This window comes from Ascaphus truei, chromosome 1 (assembly GCF_040206685.1).
Source record: "Ascaphus truei isolate aAscTru1 chromosome 1, aAscTru1.hap1, whole genome shotgun sequence".
In the NCBI taxonomy this organism is placed as follows: Eukaryota; Metazoa; Chordata; class Amphibia; order Anura; family Ascaphidae; genus Ascaphus; species Ascaphus truei.
Genome location: NC_134483.1, coordinates 408,155,537 through 408,175,536, shown reverse-complemented (window position 1 = coordinate 408,175,536; position 20,000 = coordinate 408,155,537). Strand labels below are relative to the sequence as shown.

Genomic DNA, 20,000 nt, shown 5'->3' with positions numbered 1-20,000 from the left:
TGTACTGTAGATAAGGTAGGGTGTTAAAAGTGTTTGAAGCCAGGGGATGGTGACAAGGGAAGGTGGGAGGGAGAGGGATGCTGGGGGGGGGGGGAAAGAAAGTGTTGATAAGAATGGAGGCAAGCAGGATAATTACAAACAATTTTGATAGGGTGTGAGAAAACCCATGTCCGCATTAAGTCCTTTGGTTTTGGTGTCAAAGAGTCTTATCATTCTGAGTTGAAATGTTTTCCATTCTTGGGTGCGTTTAAACATTCCATTGAGGATTTTGATTTTTAAATCATTTATGGAATGATCTGGTTGTGACAAGTGATGTCCCACAGGTGAGCAGTATCTTCCTTCTTCGTGATGGAGTATAGAGTGTCTGTGCATATTCATTCTTCCTTGTAGTTTTTGGCTGGTTTCCCCATTGTAGCAACCTTGGTCACATTTATTGCACTGAAACATATACAGGCATACCCCCACATTAATGTACGCAATGGGATCGGAGAATGTATGTAAAGCAAAAATGTACTTAAAGTGAAGCACTTCCTTTTTTCCCACTTATCGATGCATGTACTGTACTGCAATCGTCATATACGTGCATAACTGATGTAAATAACTAATTTGTAACAGGCTCTATAGTCTCCCCGCTTGCGCACAGCTTCGGTACAGGTAGGGAGCCGGCATTGCTGTTCAGGACGTGCTGACAGGCGCATGCGTGAGCTGCCGTTTACCTATTGGGCGATATGTCCTTACTCGCGAGTGTACTTAAAGTGAGTGTCCTTTAACCGGGGTATGCCTGTACACTATATTCCTGGATGTGCAGCTGTATGATCCTTTAACAATGAATGTTCTATGGTTTTGACTGGCTGTGGGATCTTGGCATATATGTTTGCAGAGTTTGCAACGTTTGTTGTTGCACGGTTTTGTTCCATTATCAGTGTCTTTAAAATCGTTGTGAAGTTTTCTGCTGACTAATTTCTGTTTGAGGTTTGGTGGTTGCCGGAAGGCAAGAATGGGAGGTTTGGGAAAGATTTCTTTTAATGTCGCATCCTCTGTCAGTATGGGTTGCAGATCTTTGATTATTTTTCGTATACCCGCTAGGGTAGGGTTGTATGTGGTCACTAGTGGTATGCGTGTGGTAGGTTCTTTCTGTCTGTATTGTAGCAGGTGTTCTCGTGGGGCTTTTAGTGCTGATGTAATAGTTTTGGCAATGGTCTTTGGTTTGTATCCCTTCTGTCTGAACGATTCGGTCAGGGTTGTGAGATGCCCGTTTCTGTCTTCAGTGTCAGAGCATATGCGGTGGTATCTTATAGCCTGGCTGTGTATGATACCTTGTTTTGTATGAGTGGGATGGAAGCTGGAGTTGTGGAAGTAACTGCATCTGTCTGTTGGTTTCTTGTATACAGAGGTGTGTAGTTTGCCATCTTTCAGTGTTACTGTTGGATCTAGAAAGTTTACTAGGTTTGCCGAATAATCCATTTTGAGTTTAATTGATGGATGGAATGAGTTTAGGGACTCGTGGAATTGTTTTAGGTTTTCTTCACCCTCTGTCCATATTATAAACAGGTCATCAATGTATCTGAAGTATTTGTAGGGTTTGTGGGGGCATGTAGTTAGGAATCTTTGTTCAAGATTTGCCATGAAAAGATTGGCATATTGCGGTGCCATCTTGGTACCCATTGCAGTCCCCATTAGTTGTAGGTACATTTCCTTGTTGAAGCTGAAGTAGTTGTGTGTGAGGATGTATTCTATCAGTTTGGTAATTACATCAGCGCTGTATTTCTGATCCAGGGGAGATGTTGTAAGGAAATGCAGGCATGCCTCAATACCATCCTTGTGGGGGATGTTGCTGTAAAGGGATTCTACATCCATGGTAACTAGCAGTGTGTTGGATGGTACAGGCATACCCCGCATTAACGTACGCAATGGGACCGGAGCATGTATGTAAAGCGAAAATGTACTTAAAGTGAAGCACTACCTTTTCCCACTTATCGATGCATGTACTGTACTGAAATTGTCATTTACATGCATAACTGATGTAAATAACGCATTTGTAACAGGCTCTATAGTCTCCTTGCTTGCGCACAGCTTCGGTACAGGTAGGGAGCTGGTATTGCTGTTCAGGACGTTATGACAGGCGCATGCGTGAGCTGCCGTTTGCCTATTGGGCGATATGTACTTACTCGCGAGTGTACTTAAAGTGAGTGTACTTAAAGCGGGGTATGCCTGTAGTTGGTTGATGTTGTTAAGATTGTTGAGAAAATCTGTGGTATCTTGTATGAAGCTGTTGGTGCTTCTAACTAAAGGTTTGAAGATATTCTCCACTAAGCCTGATATTTGTTCCGTGAGTGTATCCATACCTGTTATAATAGGTCTGCCGGGGTTTCCTGGTTTGTGGATTTTGGGAAGCATGTAGAAGATCCCAACTCCTGGGTTGTCAGGTATTAGTTGCTTCAATTGTGGTTGCAGGTGGTTAGGGAATGTTTGAATGAGATTCATGAGTTGCTTTGTATATTCCTGGGTTGGATCGTGCGTGAGTTTCTTGTAGTAGGTGTTGGCTGTGAGTTGTCTATTGCCTTCTTCTATGTATTCATTTGTGTTCATAAGCACCACTGCGCCTCCTTTATCTGCTGGTTTGATGGTGATGTTGTGGTTATTTCGCAGTTCCTTGATAGCAGATCTCTCCATGGGGATAGGTTGTACATTGTTTTTTTCTGCTGTGTTGATGCTAGTGAGGAAACTTGTGATCTTAAGCTCTGTATGTAGCCGTCAAGTATGACGTTGCGTCCTGTTGGTGGTGTGAAGTATGCGTTCTTCTTCTTCTTGTTGTTCTCTGTCGTCATGGGGGTGCTCTCTTTTTTGTGGAAGTATTCTTTCAGTCGTAGTCTCCTGAAGAATTCTTCTAGGTCTGAGAATAATTGGATTAGATCCAGTTTGGTGGTGGGACGATTTTAAAGACACTGATAATGGCACAAAACTGTGCAACAACCAACGTTGCAAACTCTGGAAACATATATGCCAAGATCCCACAGCCAGTCACAACCATAGAACATTCAATGTTAAAGGATCATACAGCTGCACATTCAGGAATATAGTGTACATGATTCAATGCAACAAATGTGACCAAGGTTGCTACATTACGGAAACCAGCCAAAAACTACAAGAAAGAATGAATATGCACAGACACTCTATACTCCATCACGAAGAAGGACGATACTGCTCACCTGTGGGACATCACTTCTCACAACCAGATCATTCCATAAATGATTTAAAAATCAAAATCCTCAATGGAATATTTAAACGCACCCAAGAACTGAAAACATTTGAACTCAGAATGATAAGACTCTTTGACAGCAAAACCAAAGGACTTAATGCGGACATGGGTTTTCTCACACCCTATCAAAATTGTTTGTAATTATCCTGCTTGCCTCCATTCTTATCAACACTTTCTCTCCCCCACCCCCCCCCCCAGCATCCCTCCCCCTCCCACCTTCCCTTGTCACCGTCTCCTGGCTTCAAACACTTTTAACACCCTACCTTATCTATAGTACATATCTCTTGTTTTTTTTTTTTTGTTTCTCAACACTGTTTTAGCCATAGAATCCTTTGTATATCAGTATTGCTGACCTGAAGAAGAGAGGAGAACTCTCGAAAGCTTGTCCTATGACATAAATTGTTAGTCCAATAAAAAAAGGTATCACCTAATACCGAAGAACTCATTTATTCTGATATATATATATGTATATGTATTATCCAGGAAGATACAAGACTGCAACGGGTCTTCCCTGAAGCACCCTTATTATCATACAGACAACCCCATAATCTCAAGAATATTATGGTGAGGAGTAAAGTATTCAGCAGTACAACTGAATGCGGGACAAAACCATGCCAGGACCCAAGATGCAAAACCTGCGCAATGCTCTACACAGCGGACACAATACAAATACCACACAAGAATCGGGAATACAAAATCAGAGGAGGGTTCACCTGTTCCTCCAGCAATGTCGTGTACCTCATCATGTGCATGAAATGCCCAGGGGGCTGCTACTACATAGGTGAGACAGGACAGGGGCTAAACAAGAGAATGAACCTGCATCGCCACAGCATCACACGCGGAACAAGAGACAGTCCTGTTGGCGAACATTTCTCTGACTCTGGCCATAAGATGAACGATCTGAGGGTTGCCATACTCAAAGGTAATCTTAAAACCCCGAAAGAGAGACGGTTGCATGAATACAAATTTATGCAACTGTTCGGGACACTTAGCAGTGGCCTAAACAGAGATCGAAATTTTATGAGTCATTACTGACACTAGCGAACTCTCTTCCCATGAGCGCTAAAGGCCATGTCTGTACATACTGTGCTATATATATGCACACACAGCTGTCTCTCACACATACTAATACCCCTTATTTTTCCATCCCTATACACCAATAGGGACCACATAGTATCCACACACACTTTTAGTTGTGCTACAAACTCTCACATTTCCACACCCACCCACACCATTTATATCCCCTCTCACTCCACACACACCTTGTGTAGAGCACTGTTTATACTGTGGGCTCTCCATTCATTCTTATTCACACTGATACACATACACACTCTTTCTTCACTTGCTTTCAGTAACCCTTTGACACCTCTAGCCATAAAACACATCCACATCGGGGGAAGGACCAGCACAGATAACATTCCAAGAGACACTGTTTTTAAGTAATCCTTGCTTCATTCATTGTAACATCGCCGGAAGAAGAGATCAGTGTATCTCGAAAGCTCGCACAAATAAAAGCATTTCGTTATACACACATGTTCAACTATTTCCTGCTTCATGTGTTCTTTAAAACCAGGCTCATTGACTGAAATAACTGCTGTACTTGGGAGATTTATAATAGTTGCATCTACCTTTGGTAAAGTGAGGGTAATATTGCCTCCTCCTTTTGGGAAAGTGAGGATAATATTGCCTCCTCCTTTTGGGAAAGTGAGGGTAATATTGCCTCCTCCTTTTGGGAAAGTGAGGGTAATATTGCCTCCTCCTTTTGGGAAAGTGAGGGTAATATTGCCTCCTCCTTTTGGGAAAGTGAGGGTAATATTGCCTCCTCCTTTTGGGAAAGTGAGGGTAATATTGCCTCCTCCTTTTCGAAGGGACATAGATACTGGAGTTAACCATTTTCCTTTCTGGGTAGGCCCATTCTTGCACGTTGACTTGTTTAATAAAGGATTGTTCATTAAAGTATTATGATCGTTTCGATTGTCCTATAAATATGGAATCTTGAGTAGATACTTATGTGAATGTATCAAGTTAATACTGTCAGAGCATTGCAACACTGTAACAACACCTATACATATATTGAGGAAACGTGTTTACAAATGGTTAAATAAAAAAAGAACAACATTTTGAACCAGCAGCAGGACTGAGGTTTAAAAGCACAGTATTGTATTGTAATGTCTTTATTTATATAGCGCCATTAATGTACATAGCGCTTCACAGCAGTAATACATGTGGTAATCCAATAAATAACAGATAATATAAATAACAGATCATGGGAATAAGTGCTTTAGACATTAAGGAAGAGGAGTCCCTGCTCCGAGGAGCTTACAGTCTAATTGGTAGGTAGGGAGAACGTACAGAGACAGTAGGAGGGAGTTCTGGTAAGTGCATCTGCAGGGGGCCAAGCTTTATGTGCCATGTGTTCAGAATAGCCACAGTCCTATTCATATGCTTCTTTAAGCAAGTGTGTCTTAAGGTGGGTCTTAAAGGTGGATAGAGAGGGTGCTAGTCGGGTACTGAGGGGAAGGGCATTCCAGAGGTGAGGGGCAGTCAATGAAAAAGGTTTAAGGCGGGAGAGGGCTTTAGATACAAAGGGTGTAGAAAGAAGACATCCTTGAGAAGAACGCAAGAGTCTGGATGGTGCATAACGAGAAATTAGGGCTGAGATGTAAGGAGGGGCAGAAGAGTGTAAAGCTTTAAAAGTGAGGAGAAGAATGGAGTGTGAGATGCGGGATTTGATCGGAAGCCAGGAGAGCGATTTCATGAGGGGAGATGCTGAGACAGATCTAGGAAAGAGTAGAGTGATTCTGGCAGCAGCGTTAAGGATAGATTGTAGGGGAGACAGGTGAGAGGCAGGAAGGCCGGACAGCAGGAGGTTACAGTAATCAAGACGGGAGAGAATGAGGGCCTGAGTCAGAGTTTTAGCAGTCGAGCAACAGAGGAAAGGGCGTATCTTTGTTATATTGCGGAGGAAAAAGCGACAGGTTTTAGAAATGTTTTGAATGTGAGGGGCAAATGTGAGAGAGGAGTCGAGTGTGACCCCAAGGCAGCGTGCTTGGGCTACTGGGTGAATGATCGTAGTTCCAACAGTAATGTGGAAGGAGGTAGTAGGGCCAGGTTTGGGAGGAAGTATGAGGAGCTCTGTTTTAGCCATGTTGAGTTTAAGGCGGCGGAGGGCCATCCAGGATGATATAGCAGAGAGACATTCAGAAACTTTGGTTTGTACAGTAGGTGTAAGGTCGGGTGTTGAGAAATATATTTGTGTGTCGTCAGCATAGAGGTGATAATTAAACCCAAAAGATGTTATTAGGTCACCTAGAGAGAGTGTATACAGAGAAAAGAGAAGAGGTCCCAGGACAGAGCCCTGGGGTACCCCCACAGAGAGATCAATAGAGGAGGAGGAGGTATTAGCAGAAGAGACACTGAAAGTACGATGGGAGAGGTAGGATGAGATCCAGGATAGAGCTTTGTTCCGAATGCCAAGAGTATGGAGAATGTGAAGGAGAAGAGGGTGGTCCACGGTGTCAAATGCTGCAGAGAGGTCGAGTAATATGAGCAGAGTGTAATGACCTCTGTCTTTGGCAGCATGGAGGTCGTCAGTTATTTTAGTGAGGGCTGTTTCCGTGGAGTGAGCAGTACGGAAGCCAGATTGTAGAGGGTCTAGGAGAGAATAGGTGTTGAGAAAATGGAGCAAGCGAGCGAATACAAGACGTTCAAGGAGTTTAGAGGCAAAAGGCAGGAGGGAGACAGGCCGATAGTTAGAAAGACAGGTAGGGTCAAGCTTGCTGTTTTTGAGTAATGGTATGACTGTTGCATGTTTGAAGGAGGATGGAAAGGTTCCAGAGCAGAGGGAGGAGTTAAAAATGTGCGTGAGCGTAGGGATTATAGTAGGAGCAAGAGGTTTTAGGAGATGGGAGGGAATGGGGTCAAGAGGGCAAGTGGTAGAGGGAGAAGAGGCGATCAACAGCGACACATCCTCCTCTGAGACAGTGGAAAAAGAGTCAAGGAAGGCAGGAGGAGAGTTAGGAAGAGGTGTAGGATGGGAGGAAGAAACAGAGGGGATGTTCTGACGTATGGATTCCACCTTTTCCTTAAAATAGTCAGCAAAGTCCTGAGCGGAGATGGAGGAAGGAGAGGCAGCGGAGGGTGGTTTGAGTAGAGTATCAAAGACAGAGAACAGTCGGCGTGGGTTAGACTTGTGCATGTTGATTAGTGAAGAAAAGTAGGCTTGTTTAGCTTGCGAGAGGGCAGAGTTGAAACAGGATAGCATAAATTTGTAGTGAAGGAAGTCTGCGAGAGTATGAGATTTCCTCCAGAGGCGTTCAGAGGAACGAGTGGAGGAACGCAGCATGCGCGTGTGGGAATTTAGCCAGGGTCTAGGGTTAAAAGGGCGAGTGCGGCAGAGAGAAAGCGGGGCATGTAGATCAAGAGAGGAGGACAAGGCAGAGTTGTAGTTCCTGACCAGTTTGTCAGGGTCTGTAGCAGATCTGAGAGAGGAGAGGGAGGAGTGTAACGTGGACTCAAAGTCAGGTAAGTGAATAGAGCGCAGGTTTCTGCAGAACCGGGGTGTAGATGGAGGTGGAGAAGTTGAGAAGCGAGATAGAGAGAATGAGATGAGGTGATGGTCAGAGAGAGGAAAAGGGGAAATGGAGAAATCAGAGAGAGAGATATTTTTAGTGAAAACCAGGTCTAAGTAGTGGCCATCCTTGTGGGTGCTGGCTGCAGTCCACTGTTGAAGGCCAAAAGAAGAGGTTAGAGAAAGAAAGCGGGAAGCCCAAGGGAGAGAGGGGTCATCAATGTGGCAATTGAAGTCCCCAAGGAGAAGAACAGGGGAGTCTGAGGAGAGGAAGAAAGAGAGCCAGGATTCAAAGTGAGAGAGAAAGGCAGAAGGGGGATGAGTAGAGGTAGGTGGGCGATACATGACCGCCACATGAACAGGGAGAGGAGAGAAGATCTGGACAGTGTGAACCTCAAAGGAGGGAAAGGCAAGAGAGGGGGGAATAGGAATAGTTCGGTAACGGCAGAGAGATGAGAGCAGGAGCCCCACACCTCCACCCCTGCCATCAAGGCGCGGAGTGTGGGAGAAGGAAAGGCCACCATAAGAGAGGGCAGCTTCCAGAGCAGAGTCAGACTGAGTGAGCCAGGTCTCAGTTATAGCAAAGAGAAGCAGGGAGTGAGAGAGAAAGAAGTCATGCACAGAGAGGAACTTGTTAGAGAGGGAGCGAGCATTCCAAAGGGCACAGGAGAAAGGGAGAGAGGAGGGAGGGTGGCAGGGGATGGGTATGAGGTTGGAGGGGTTAACACCAGAAGGAGTAGAAGTTGTATGTGGGAGGCGAGGACGAGAGCATGTAGAAATAAGGCAGGGACCAGGATTGGGAGAGATATCCCCAGAAGCAAGGAGGAGAAGCATGGATAGAAAGAGGATGTGTGAGGATGATTTGTAGGGGTGTGTTTTAGTGCAGGAGGTATAGCTGTGTGGTGACAGAGGACGCAGGTAAGAAAGGAGTTCATGTGAACTGAGAAGTGGGGAAGAAAGGAGAGATGGAGATATATGAATAGAGTTAGAGACATAAGGAGACTGGTGGAAGGAAGTGCATAATTTGAAAATAAGTGCGGTTGCAGCAAATATAAAAAATAAAGGCGGCATCACAGCAATAGTTAAGTGTTGAGATGTGCAGTCTTAGATAGATGAGATCCTCCTTTCCAACGTAGATCAAAAGCAGGAATCAGAAGCAGTAGGTGTTGTCCACTTTTCCACTTCTTTTTGAACTTCCTTTTTAAACTTCATAAATACTTGAAACATATATACTTAAAAGCATATCTGCTTAAAAGCATGGCTGCTAGCAGCAATGGCTGTTAGGAGTTTACTTATGAAACCTCTGATTCCCACATAACATGTGTCATACCTCTTTAAGCTTGTGTCATTCCTTAAGGTATGCTTTTTCAAATGAAAGTATAACTCCACAAATTATCACAATAGCAAATACAATATTCTTTGTTTTACCTCTGTTTTTTCTCTAATGAAAACAATTGGAAGATATGTTCAAAATGAAAAGGCCAAGGCAGCATTAAAGTACTTATGTACATTTCTGCACACCAGGGATCTGAAACTTTGACTATAGTCCTCCTTATACAGGACGTAAAGTGGAGGGCTTATGCTTCTATGTTCTAGTTCACTCAAAACGATTATCTCAATATCCAATACCTGTGACTCGCAGATTGGCAGCAAGCACAAAGCAAATCCTGAATGTACTGCCTCAGATGAGTGGATAACACCAACAATGTTCAATCAAAGTGATACAATCTGTTTTCATAGCTTTAGAATTAATTGATGTACAGCGTTCTTACCCAGGAAAACGGTGCTCTGGTTTATTTCTTTCTGGGCGTTCTGAAATGAGAAGGAAAAAAAAAACACACATCATGAAAAAATCCAAATAAAACATTTTTTTTGAAAGTTTATTTTGTTCTCATTTCCTCTTATCCCTGAAGCTGCCGTTGTTTAATTTTAATTACTAAGGAATTTCCATCTCTTCAGCTGTTTTCACTTACATGGCGGAAAACACCCCCCTGGCATTCTGCTGCCATAAAATAGAAGGTCAACAAACTACAGATGTCTATGTTGGTTCCAACATAAGAATGTCATAGTGATATAGTACAAATGGCCTAGAAGAGGATCACAGAGAATGGTGATGATACAAGCGATAACGATGTAGAATGTTCCACAAAAATCATTATTGATATAACCATCTATTATAGTGTACAGCAAACACTGTTCGGATGCAGGAATATACAGTATGAAGCACCATTAAGATTAAATTAAGATAGGAAAACACATACAAATTGACAAAACAGAGTTATTTTGAGCTATTGCAGGTGTTCTCATATATGTGCTCTCTGGACTGCTCGTGGTCCCAGAAGACTATAGTGGTGGTCCATAAAAAACAATTTAACACCCTTAAGCGGAAAGAAAAAACACGCACCAGATAGTGATATTAAGAAATAAAAAAACCTCTAAATATTTAGTAGTGAACAATAAATACAAAGTGGAGACTATCACGAGGAGATACCTGTAGCATGTAACCAGGGTTCTTGTCAACACCAGAGGGACTACCTAACAACTAACCCATCGAGATGGAGCAAGTCGAGCGGACCAGGACAGAGGGTACCAGGACCGAGGGTACCAGCAGGAGCAGGTGCCTCGACACTCTGAGGTTTTGCGCTGTTTTTCTTTTTTAAATCCTTAAGCAACTTTCTACTATAGTTCATGGTGCTAATATTACTGCCAACACAGTGGTGAAGAAGGATTTTTAATTAGATCAAGGCCCAGTGTGTGTGTTTGTGTGTGTGTGTATAAATATACTAAATCAACAGCGCATGTGGTGAGGTCCTGTATATGATCATTAACAATTGATGCAAAGTGCAATAAGGATAATCCTGATCTATTGAATTCTCAGTTTGCCACTGCTTCCTCAAAATCTTAGTGTGTCTGAAGTTTTTAGAATTCAATGAGCAGGAACATTCAACTGACATGATTCCATCAATGGTTTCCCTGGATTCAAGGTACATATTCTAGCAAATTAATTCCTTCAACTATTAACAATTCACCTAGTATATATGCCGTGAAGATGCTTGAAGATCATGTGCCTTCCTCAAACATCATCGACAGCTCAGGAATGCATTCCACTGTCCTATATTAAAGTTTTTATCAATAATTTGCATAGTGCTACTCAAGTCCTTTCAAAGAAGACAAAGCAATACAATATACCAGTCTATGTATTTTAGATTACATGATGCACTATGGAGCCGGGAAAGGGTGACCGTTTCTCTGGCATGTAACACGTACAGCACACCATTGAAGGCAGTACGCTAAACAAAAGCCGTCACCCAGAATACAGGCAGCTAAGCTGATATGCAGAAAACGTATTTATGAGCGACATCTGCTTGCTGTGTGATTCATATCCATCCATGCCTGTCTGCCATACCAGCTACAGCCCGATTAGCAGAATTTTCCAAACACTATGTTACAGTAAACCATAAACAGCCCAGAAGCTGAAGCAATGAGTATACCAGTGAATTTGACATGATGTTTTTGAAACAGCAGCGTTACTTACTTGACCATTGCAGTTATGTGCCACGTAAAGAATACAACACATAAATCCTATTCCAACACTCCTATTGCTTTAAAAATGAAATCCCAGTTAACTATCCTTTGCAATCTACACTTGTCCGAACAGCACACATGCTTCCTGTGCTCCTCCGATAAGTAGCTAATAAAATGTTTTGTATTCCAACCCCAATAGGCAGCACGAGTCAGTTTTTTCTTTTTATATGGCCAAATATACTTACTCTGCTACCTTTCACGGAGGTAGCGCCTCCGTATAATCTTTGCGCCCCTGTTTCACAGCAGAAAACATGCAACATGCAAAGGGATTGGTAGTATCTTTCCACTGGCCCCTGCCCGGGCAATGTCCCACGGTGCCAACGTTTTTACAAAGCGCCTGGTTCTGCGCTGAACAATGCAAGATCTAAAATTAGGTACAAAAAACATGCTGAGGAGACAGTTTCCGCGCCGCTGTAACCTCAGCTATAGGTCAGTCGCAGACTACCACTGCAGCTCTCAAAATACATGGGGGGGGGAAAAGAAACCACAAAAAGGAGGAAAAAAAAAAAGCTTATTCCATTAATCATGGTTGGCCACGTTCAGCAACAGTTAGAGGGGGAGCAACATCTGGAAATGCACTATACAGCTGAGCAAATACCTAATCGTTTATAGGAAAGTTTAACTCCGTCATCCCCAAGAGTCTCAGGATGGTTTGCCGACAAACCGCATATCCTATAAATCGCTTGTTAAAATGTTCCTTTTTTTAAAATGAATCTTTAATAATATCATATATCACCTGTAGTGCACTAGTGGCTTTATCCACATTCTGCCATCAATGTCAGTAGGCAACTCGCTGCGACCCACCTCAAAACAAGGTGAAATATGAAGGTTTTCTTCTAAAGTAAATAAGTCTTTGTTAATTTTTGGCCATGAAAGTATGTTTCCTGCAGGCAGAAATAGATCTTGTTTAACAAGCATGTTCTCCATGGATGCAGTACTGTACATTAGTTTTCAAGACCTCAAATGTGTTTTGGAGATCTGAAAAGGATCATTCACAAACATGACATCGAATAAGGTAGCTACAGCATGAGTATGTGTGTACACATATATTTATTTATTACTCCAATGGGTAGATTCAAAGTGTTATGCACACAGCTGACCATTACAAAGTTACTGGTTGTTTTTGTGTGAACAAGCATGTTCAGAAATCTACGAAAAGGCTGATACAACTACTAGAACTCTGCAATGGGGATGAAGGAAGATTAGAAAACAATAGAAACAAGCGATCAACAGAACACTCCTCTGAACACACACACAGCGCTATTACCAATCGAGGCTGTGAACAGTTTCCAAAACATTAATGTTTGAGAATTCTCAGACAAACCACAACACAGTGTGAACTGTTCTAAAGCAAAACACATAGGGCATCATTTGCTAAACAGACTTTGCAGCATAAAGTGTACCACTACCTTGAATGGATATACAGTACCATTTGTGACAATGCGTGAATGACACCCATCCCCATTTCATACACGTATCTTTACTTTGTTTGCAATAAACTGCATCCCCCCCAGCACTAGTGACATAAGTGACATCACAAATAAGCAACATACTAAAATTCACATATATTCTACTTAACACTTCTATGATGGAAGCTTACACTGTATTTTTTTTAATAAAGTACAACTTTGGATTTTTGTTTTAGACAAGGAAGCATAATTAAAATCAGTAAACATGCCTTGCCCTATGCATTTCTTTATGGAAGTATCTTACCGATGTCTATAAGTGAAAGAAACCCCAATATGGTCCATTGCTCTTCCCACTGTTTCCAGGATATATAATTCTCTGAGCTTTCAGGAACCCTGTAATGCTTATATTCCCAATTGGACTTCCCACACAGCGCAGAACGGCATGCATGAGAAAAAGGGAATGAGAGTTCAAATCACAGAGATGGAAACAGCAGCTTCCAAAAGCAGGGGGAGGCAGGGGAACAGAGGGATGGGTTATACATTTGCACACTTCTGATTGGAAACAACAAAATTGGTCAAAGAGCTCTGTAGGAATGCAGTCATTCAGGAAGTTTACCCCTCACAGAAAGGAAACCATGATGATTGCTGAAATTCTTCCTATTCATAGAGCTTACTAAAAACAAAGTTACTTTATTTACACTGAGCTAGGCATCACCTATAGTATATTAATGTTATACACTTGGGAAAGTACATCTTTAAAATGTTTAAAGATTCCACAAATGAGTAAAAAATCTAAATCCTCAATGGAATGTTTAAACGCACCCAAGAACGGAAAACTTTTGAACTCAGAAAGATAAGACTCTGACACCAAAACAAGAGGACTTAATGCAGACATGGGGTTTCCCACACACGATCACAATTGTTTGTAATTATTCTGCCTGCCTTAGGGTGACCAGATTTTCAAAATGAAAAACCGGGACACTTTAAAATATTATTTATAAAACAATGTACATCACGTCACCCCCCCCCCCGTTGCCATGACAACAAGACACTAACGTCAGGCGGTGACATGTTGCCATGACAATGTGGCATTACATGATGCCTCGTCACCATAATGCATCCCGTTGTCATGTCAACTTGATGCCGCGTGACGTCACGGAGCGGCTCGTTGTTATGGCAATGTGCATTATGTGACGTCGGGCAGCCATGTTGACGGAATTTGGAGGGGAGGATACAGCCAAAGGCAAGATAAATAAATATATAATAAAAAGATCTAAAAAATGTTATCTCCGGGTTAGCCTTCAATAGAAGGTGGCAACGCTGACTGCAGTGTGTGTTTCTGTATACATGCTCTCGCACACACCGTCACACTGTCACTCTCGCACACACCGTCACACTGTCACTCTCGCACACACCGTCACACTGTCACTCTCGCACACACCGTCACTCTCGCACACACCGTCACTCTCGCACACACCGTCACTCTCGCACACACCGTCACTCTCGCACACACCGTCACTCTCGCACACACCGTCACTCTCGCACACACCGTCACTCTCGCACACACCGTCACTCTCGCACACACCGTCACTCTCGCACACACCGTCACTCTCGCACACACCGTCACTCTCGCACACACCGTCACTCTCGCACACACCGTCACTCTCGCACACACCGTCACTCTCGCACACACCGTCACTCTCGCACACACCGTCACTCTCGCACACACCGTCACTCTCGCACACACCGTCACTCTCGCACACACCGTCACTCTCGCACACACCGTCACTCTCGCACACACCGTCACTCTCGCACACACCGTCACACACACACACACCGTCACTCTCGCACACACCGTCACCCACAGTCACACACACACCCAGTCACACACACACACAGTCACACACACACACAGTCACACACACACACAGTCACACACACACACAGTCACACACACACACAGTCACACACACACACAGTCACACACACACACAGTCACTCACTGTCACACTCACTGTCACACTCACTGTCACACTCACTGTCACACTCACTGTCACACTCACTGTCACACTCACTGTCACACTCACTGTCACACTCACTGTCACACTCACTGTCACACTCACTGTCACACTCACTGTCACACTCTCACACTCACACACACACTGTCACACTCACACACACACTGTCACACTCACACACACACTGTCACACTCACACACACACTGTCACACTCACACTGTCACACTCACACACACAGTCACACTCACACACACACACTGTCACACTCACACACTGTCACACTCACACACACACTGTCACACTCACACACACTGAGATGGGTCCTGAAGTGTGTGTGTGTTTGTGTGTATAGAGGTGGGGCCTGCAGTGTGTGTTTGTGTGTATAGAGCAGTGATTCCCAACCTTTTTAGTTTGGAGGAACCCTTTAAGTATTATTTCGGGGAACCCCTATCTGGATGACATGTTCGACAGGGGTAAATCGCAAAATTGACGTGTAAAGCAGTGGGGGTAATAAATAATAATTAACTCATACTTTTGAATAAACACTGTGAATATATTTTGTAATGATTTTGGTTTAAACATCCCCCCCCCTGTATCTCACATCACCCCCCCACGGATCGATTGATCGCCCCCTCCCTCCCCCCTTCTCTCTCCTCTCCCCCTCCTCCTCTATCTCACCCCCTTCTCTCCTCCCCCTCCCCCTCTCGCACACACCGTCACACTCTCGCACACACCGTCACACTCTCGCACACACCGTCACACTTTCTCACACACACACCGTCACGCTTTCTCACACACACACTTTCTCACACACACACCGTCACACACACACACACACACACACACACACACACACACACACACACACACACACACACACACACACACTGTCACACTCACACACTGTCACACTCACACACTGTCACACTCACACACTGTCACACTCACACACTGTCACACTCACACACACACACTGTCACAAACACACACTGTCACAAACACACACTGTCACAAACACACACTGTCACAAACACACACTGTCACACTCACACACTGTCACACTCACACACTGTCACACCCACACACTGTCACACCCACACACTGTCACACCCACACACTGTCACACCCACACACTGTCACACCCACACACTGTCACACCCACACACTGTCACACTCACACACTGTCACACTCACACACTGTCACACTCACACACTCGCAACGTTTCCAGCATAAGCAGCCTCTCCCCCCCACTTACATTTCTCCCCCGCATCTTCCACCTCTGCCCCCCTGCAACATCTCTCTCTCTTCCCCCCCCCCCCGCAGCATCTCCCTCTCCTCCTCCCCCCTCTGCAGCATCTCCCTCTCCTCCTCCCCCCTCTGCAGCATCTCCCTCTCATCCTCCCCCCGCAGCATCTCCCTCTCCTCCTCCCCTCCGCAGCATCTCCCTCTCCTCCTCCCCTCCGCAGCATCTCCCTCTCCTCCTCCATCCCTGCAGCATCTCCCTCTCCTCCTCCCCCCCGCAGCATCTCCCTCTCCTCCTCCCCCCCCTGCAGCATCTCCCTCTCCTCCTCCATCCCTGCAGCATCTCCCTCTCCTCCTCCCCCCCGCAGCATCTCCCTCTCCTCCTCCCCCCCTGCAGCATCTCCCTTTCCTCCTCCCCCCCCTGCAGCATCTCCTCCTCCTCCCCCCCAGCAGCATCCCCCCCATATGCCTACCGGCGGCAGCGGCTGCGGGTTCGGCGGAGGCAGGGGGGAGCCGGGGTGCCGGGGGAGTGAGGGAGAGAGCCGGGGGAGTGAGGGAGAGAGCCGGGTTGCCGGGGGAGTGAGGAGGGGGAGGGTGCCGGGGGAGTGACGGGGGATTGAAAGAGAGATCTGGGTTTCCGGGGGAGTGCCGTGGGATTGAAGGAGAGAGCCGGGTTGCCGGGGGAGGGAGGGGGGGGAGCCGGGGGAGTGAGGGAGAGAGCCGGGGTGCCGGGGGAGGGACAGAGCCGGGGGAGTTAGGCAGAGAGCCGGGGGAGTTAGGGAGAGAGCCGGGGGAGTGAGGGAGAGAGTCGGGGAGAGAGGGATAGAGCTGGGTTGCCGAGGAGCCAGAGGGAGGGCCAGAGTGCCGGGGACGGAAAGCCGGGGAGAGCCAAAGCCCCGCCCCCCGGCATACTCCTACCTTGACCAATCCCCCGCCCCCCAGCATTCTCCATCCAATCCCCTGCTGCCCGGCATGTTTCTGCAGAAGCCCAACCCCTGGCAGTAAGAAAAAATACTTGCCGGACTGCTGCATCCTCTTCATCCCCGCCGCCGCGCACCGCCCACCCCCTGCGCACCGCCGCCCACACAAAAAACCGGGACATTCCTGGGACGGTCCGGCAACCGGTACAGCACACGAAAAACCGGGACTTTCCCGGCAAAACCGGGGCAAATGGTCACCCTAGCCTGCCTCCCTGCCAATGTTCTTATCCACAACATCACCCCCCCCCCTGCAGCATCCCCTTCCCCCTTCATGCTGTTATTTGTCACCCTTTTACTACACTTCCAATTTCTTCAAACATCCCTTTGTCACCCCACCTTATCTAAATCTGTGTTTTTTTCTGCTTTCCAAACCTCTGTTTTAGCCATAGATTCCTTTGTAAACTAATATTGCTGACCTGAGGAAGAGAGCAGAACTCGTCCTATGACATAAATTGTTAGTCCAAATAAAAAAAGTTTATCACCTAATATTGAAGAACTCATTTAGTCTGCAAAACACACACACACACACACACACACACACACACACACACACACACACACACACACACTTTGAAGGTCATCAACTCTGGGACTTTTCTCTAATCGTCGATTTATTTAAATAAAATCTACCACTTTTCTATAAGTTCCTGTGAGTGCCTATTTTTTGGAATGGTTTCTGCATTTATACTTGCAGTTGCAAGCGGGCAAGTTCATCTAGATCACGTGAGTGCTGCTACTGATGAACTATTTATAGATACATACCATGCACACACATCACATTTTCCATTTGCAAACAGTTTTATTTGTGAAAGCTTAAAACTAGTTTAAAATGTGGTTCTTCTTGTGTATAAGCTTGTTTGTTTAAAAAAATGACACCCAAAAACGTAGTTACAATCCACATTCATGCATTTCCTTTTGCCTTACTGTTTACACAAAGGCAGAATCGTTTGTTAGTTAACTTTATTTTAAAATTAGATTGCCACTTAGACAGTGCAACTTGAAATATGTTGTCTCAGAAGTAGAATTACCCGGATACATTAGAATTCAGGTCAATATAACATGGTACAGTATGTTCCATAGTACCTGTTTCTCTCCACAGTGTATCTGCTATGTAAGTCCTGTTAAGTTCCAGGCATTAGCAGGTTAATCTATGGGCCAGTGACCCCCCTTCTGCTTCGATTGAAAGTGAAGGAAGGTAGGTGGTGACTCATGGCCTGTGTACAACCCCTTGTAGGTGGGTACAGTCCATGAGCCCGCCCCTTCCAGAGCTTTCTAGGGGAGTAGCTAAAAGTTAGTAGTCTGACTCTGCTCCCCATGGAGTGAGGAGGGAGAGTCTTTTCCTCTGCTCTTCATGGAGTGAGGAAAGAGCTGACAGTCTTCCCCATTGCGGGGAAAGCATGCTCACTCTAGGCCGGCTGGCCTAGAGACCACCAAGACTGAGCCCATGATACTGGGCGCGCACCATCCTGAGTTCCTGGAGCCGTGGACAGTATGCTATGCTGTAAGAAGGAGCTGCTACAGGATGACTAATAAAGCTGTATGTTCACCATACCTCTGCCCGGGTGTCAGTTACTGGGCAGGAGGGAGACTGAATGCAGTGATGGGAGCTGATATCCTACCCCTAGGATCCTATCACGGCTGGTGACGCTGTACCAACAAGTAAATAACTAAAGACCACTCCGAAAGCCTGTCCTGTTGCCCCATATCATCGCGGCAACTCAGTGTCTCCTGACCTCACAGGCATGCTCTGCAGCAGACATACACCAACCATGTAGCAGCAGGTAGAATCTCCCAGAGGAGTGGGGGAAACAGGGCTACATAAGAGCCATCTAACATCTATGGATTTACAGGTTTCGGAGATATAGTCCTTGACCAACAGTCCAGGCATCCCTCAACCAACATTGGAAGCTTTCTTTGTGCTTCTTTCTTGTAGACCAGCTAGGAATATAAACTTTTATTACAGCCTAAAGGTTGCAGAAATAGCACCTCTCAAACCCATTAAGAAACAACATTTTAATTGCATGAAGGAAGTTTTGGACAACAGATCTGAGGATTAGGCAAAGCCAACCCCCTTCCAAATATCAATATGGAAACTCTATTACAGAGAAGGATTTTCTTTTATCAATGATGTTGGTATAAATGTAGCCCTGTTAAGTTTATGGGCTATATTTCTACTCTCCTCCTGGCAGTAATCCCTGTGTAAGGGCAGGTTTGCCAGTAGTTATCATGGATTTCCTCCACCTCAAGCACTTGCCCTGAGACATTGAAGGTAGGTAACCTGACTGTGTCCAATCAAGAGACATAGGGGCGGTGCCTGCTGAAGCTACTTAGAGCAGTGTCATTTCCTATTTAGTGGTTCAGTTCTGAGACAAGTGAGTAGGAGCTAGCTAGTGGGAGGAGTGGAGCTGATAGACCTATAGGGACATAGGTGGACCAAATACCTCTCACCCTGCATAGAGGGTGAGGGAAGAGCTAGACCCACTCTGGGTGCCCTCGGCTCAGAGTGGCGTCAGGGACATCCTGAAGGGAGACAGCCGGCTGAGACTGATTGCTGTACCTGCTATAAGCTGCTGATAAGAACTTGAATAAAGGATTCTGATTGATAAAGAGCCAGTGTGAGACTGAAATCTCTCATCCCTGGGAGGGGATTCTGCTGTAGGGATTCCACCCCATATCCCTGGAGCCTGCACCAGATGGAGGCGCTGCACCATTGAGGAGAACGAAGGCACAACCTCAGAAACCTGTCCTGTTGTCCCCCATGTCACCGCGGGAGACTCAGGCCCTCCTGTTGCCAGCAGGTATGCACCACACTAAGACATGTAGCCAGATCTTGAGACACCCTAGGGTACCTGATGTGAGGTTGGGGGGGGGGGGGGGGGTCAATGGGCTACATAAAGATCAGGAGAGTAAGCAGGACGGACATGGCATGAGTTTG

General features: G+C 45.4%; 1 protein-coding gene across 3 annotated transcripts in view; it reads right to left on the bottom strand.

The window, feature by feature from the left end:
* SH3D19 (SH3 domain containing 19) overlaps window positions 1-20,000 on the bottom strand; it is a 128,821-nt gene that overhangs the window by 50,328 nt on the left and 58,493 nt on the right. For all 3 annotated transcript variants that reach the window (XR_012803781.1, XM_075613593.1, XM_075613601.1), the window contains exon 2: window positions 9,602-9,641. Coding sequence is in view for 2 of the 3 variants with exons in the window: in XM_075613593.1 (XP_075469708.1) it covers window positions 9,602-9,641 (40 nt within the window). In the remaining variant the exon portion in view is untranslated. The remainder of the gene's footprint in view (window positions 1-9,601; window positions 9,642-20,000) is intronic.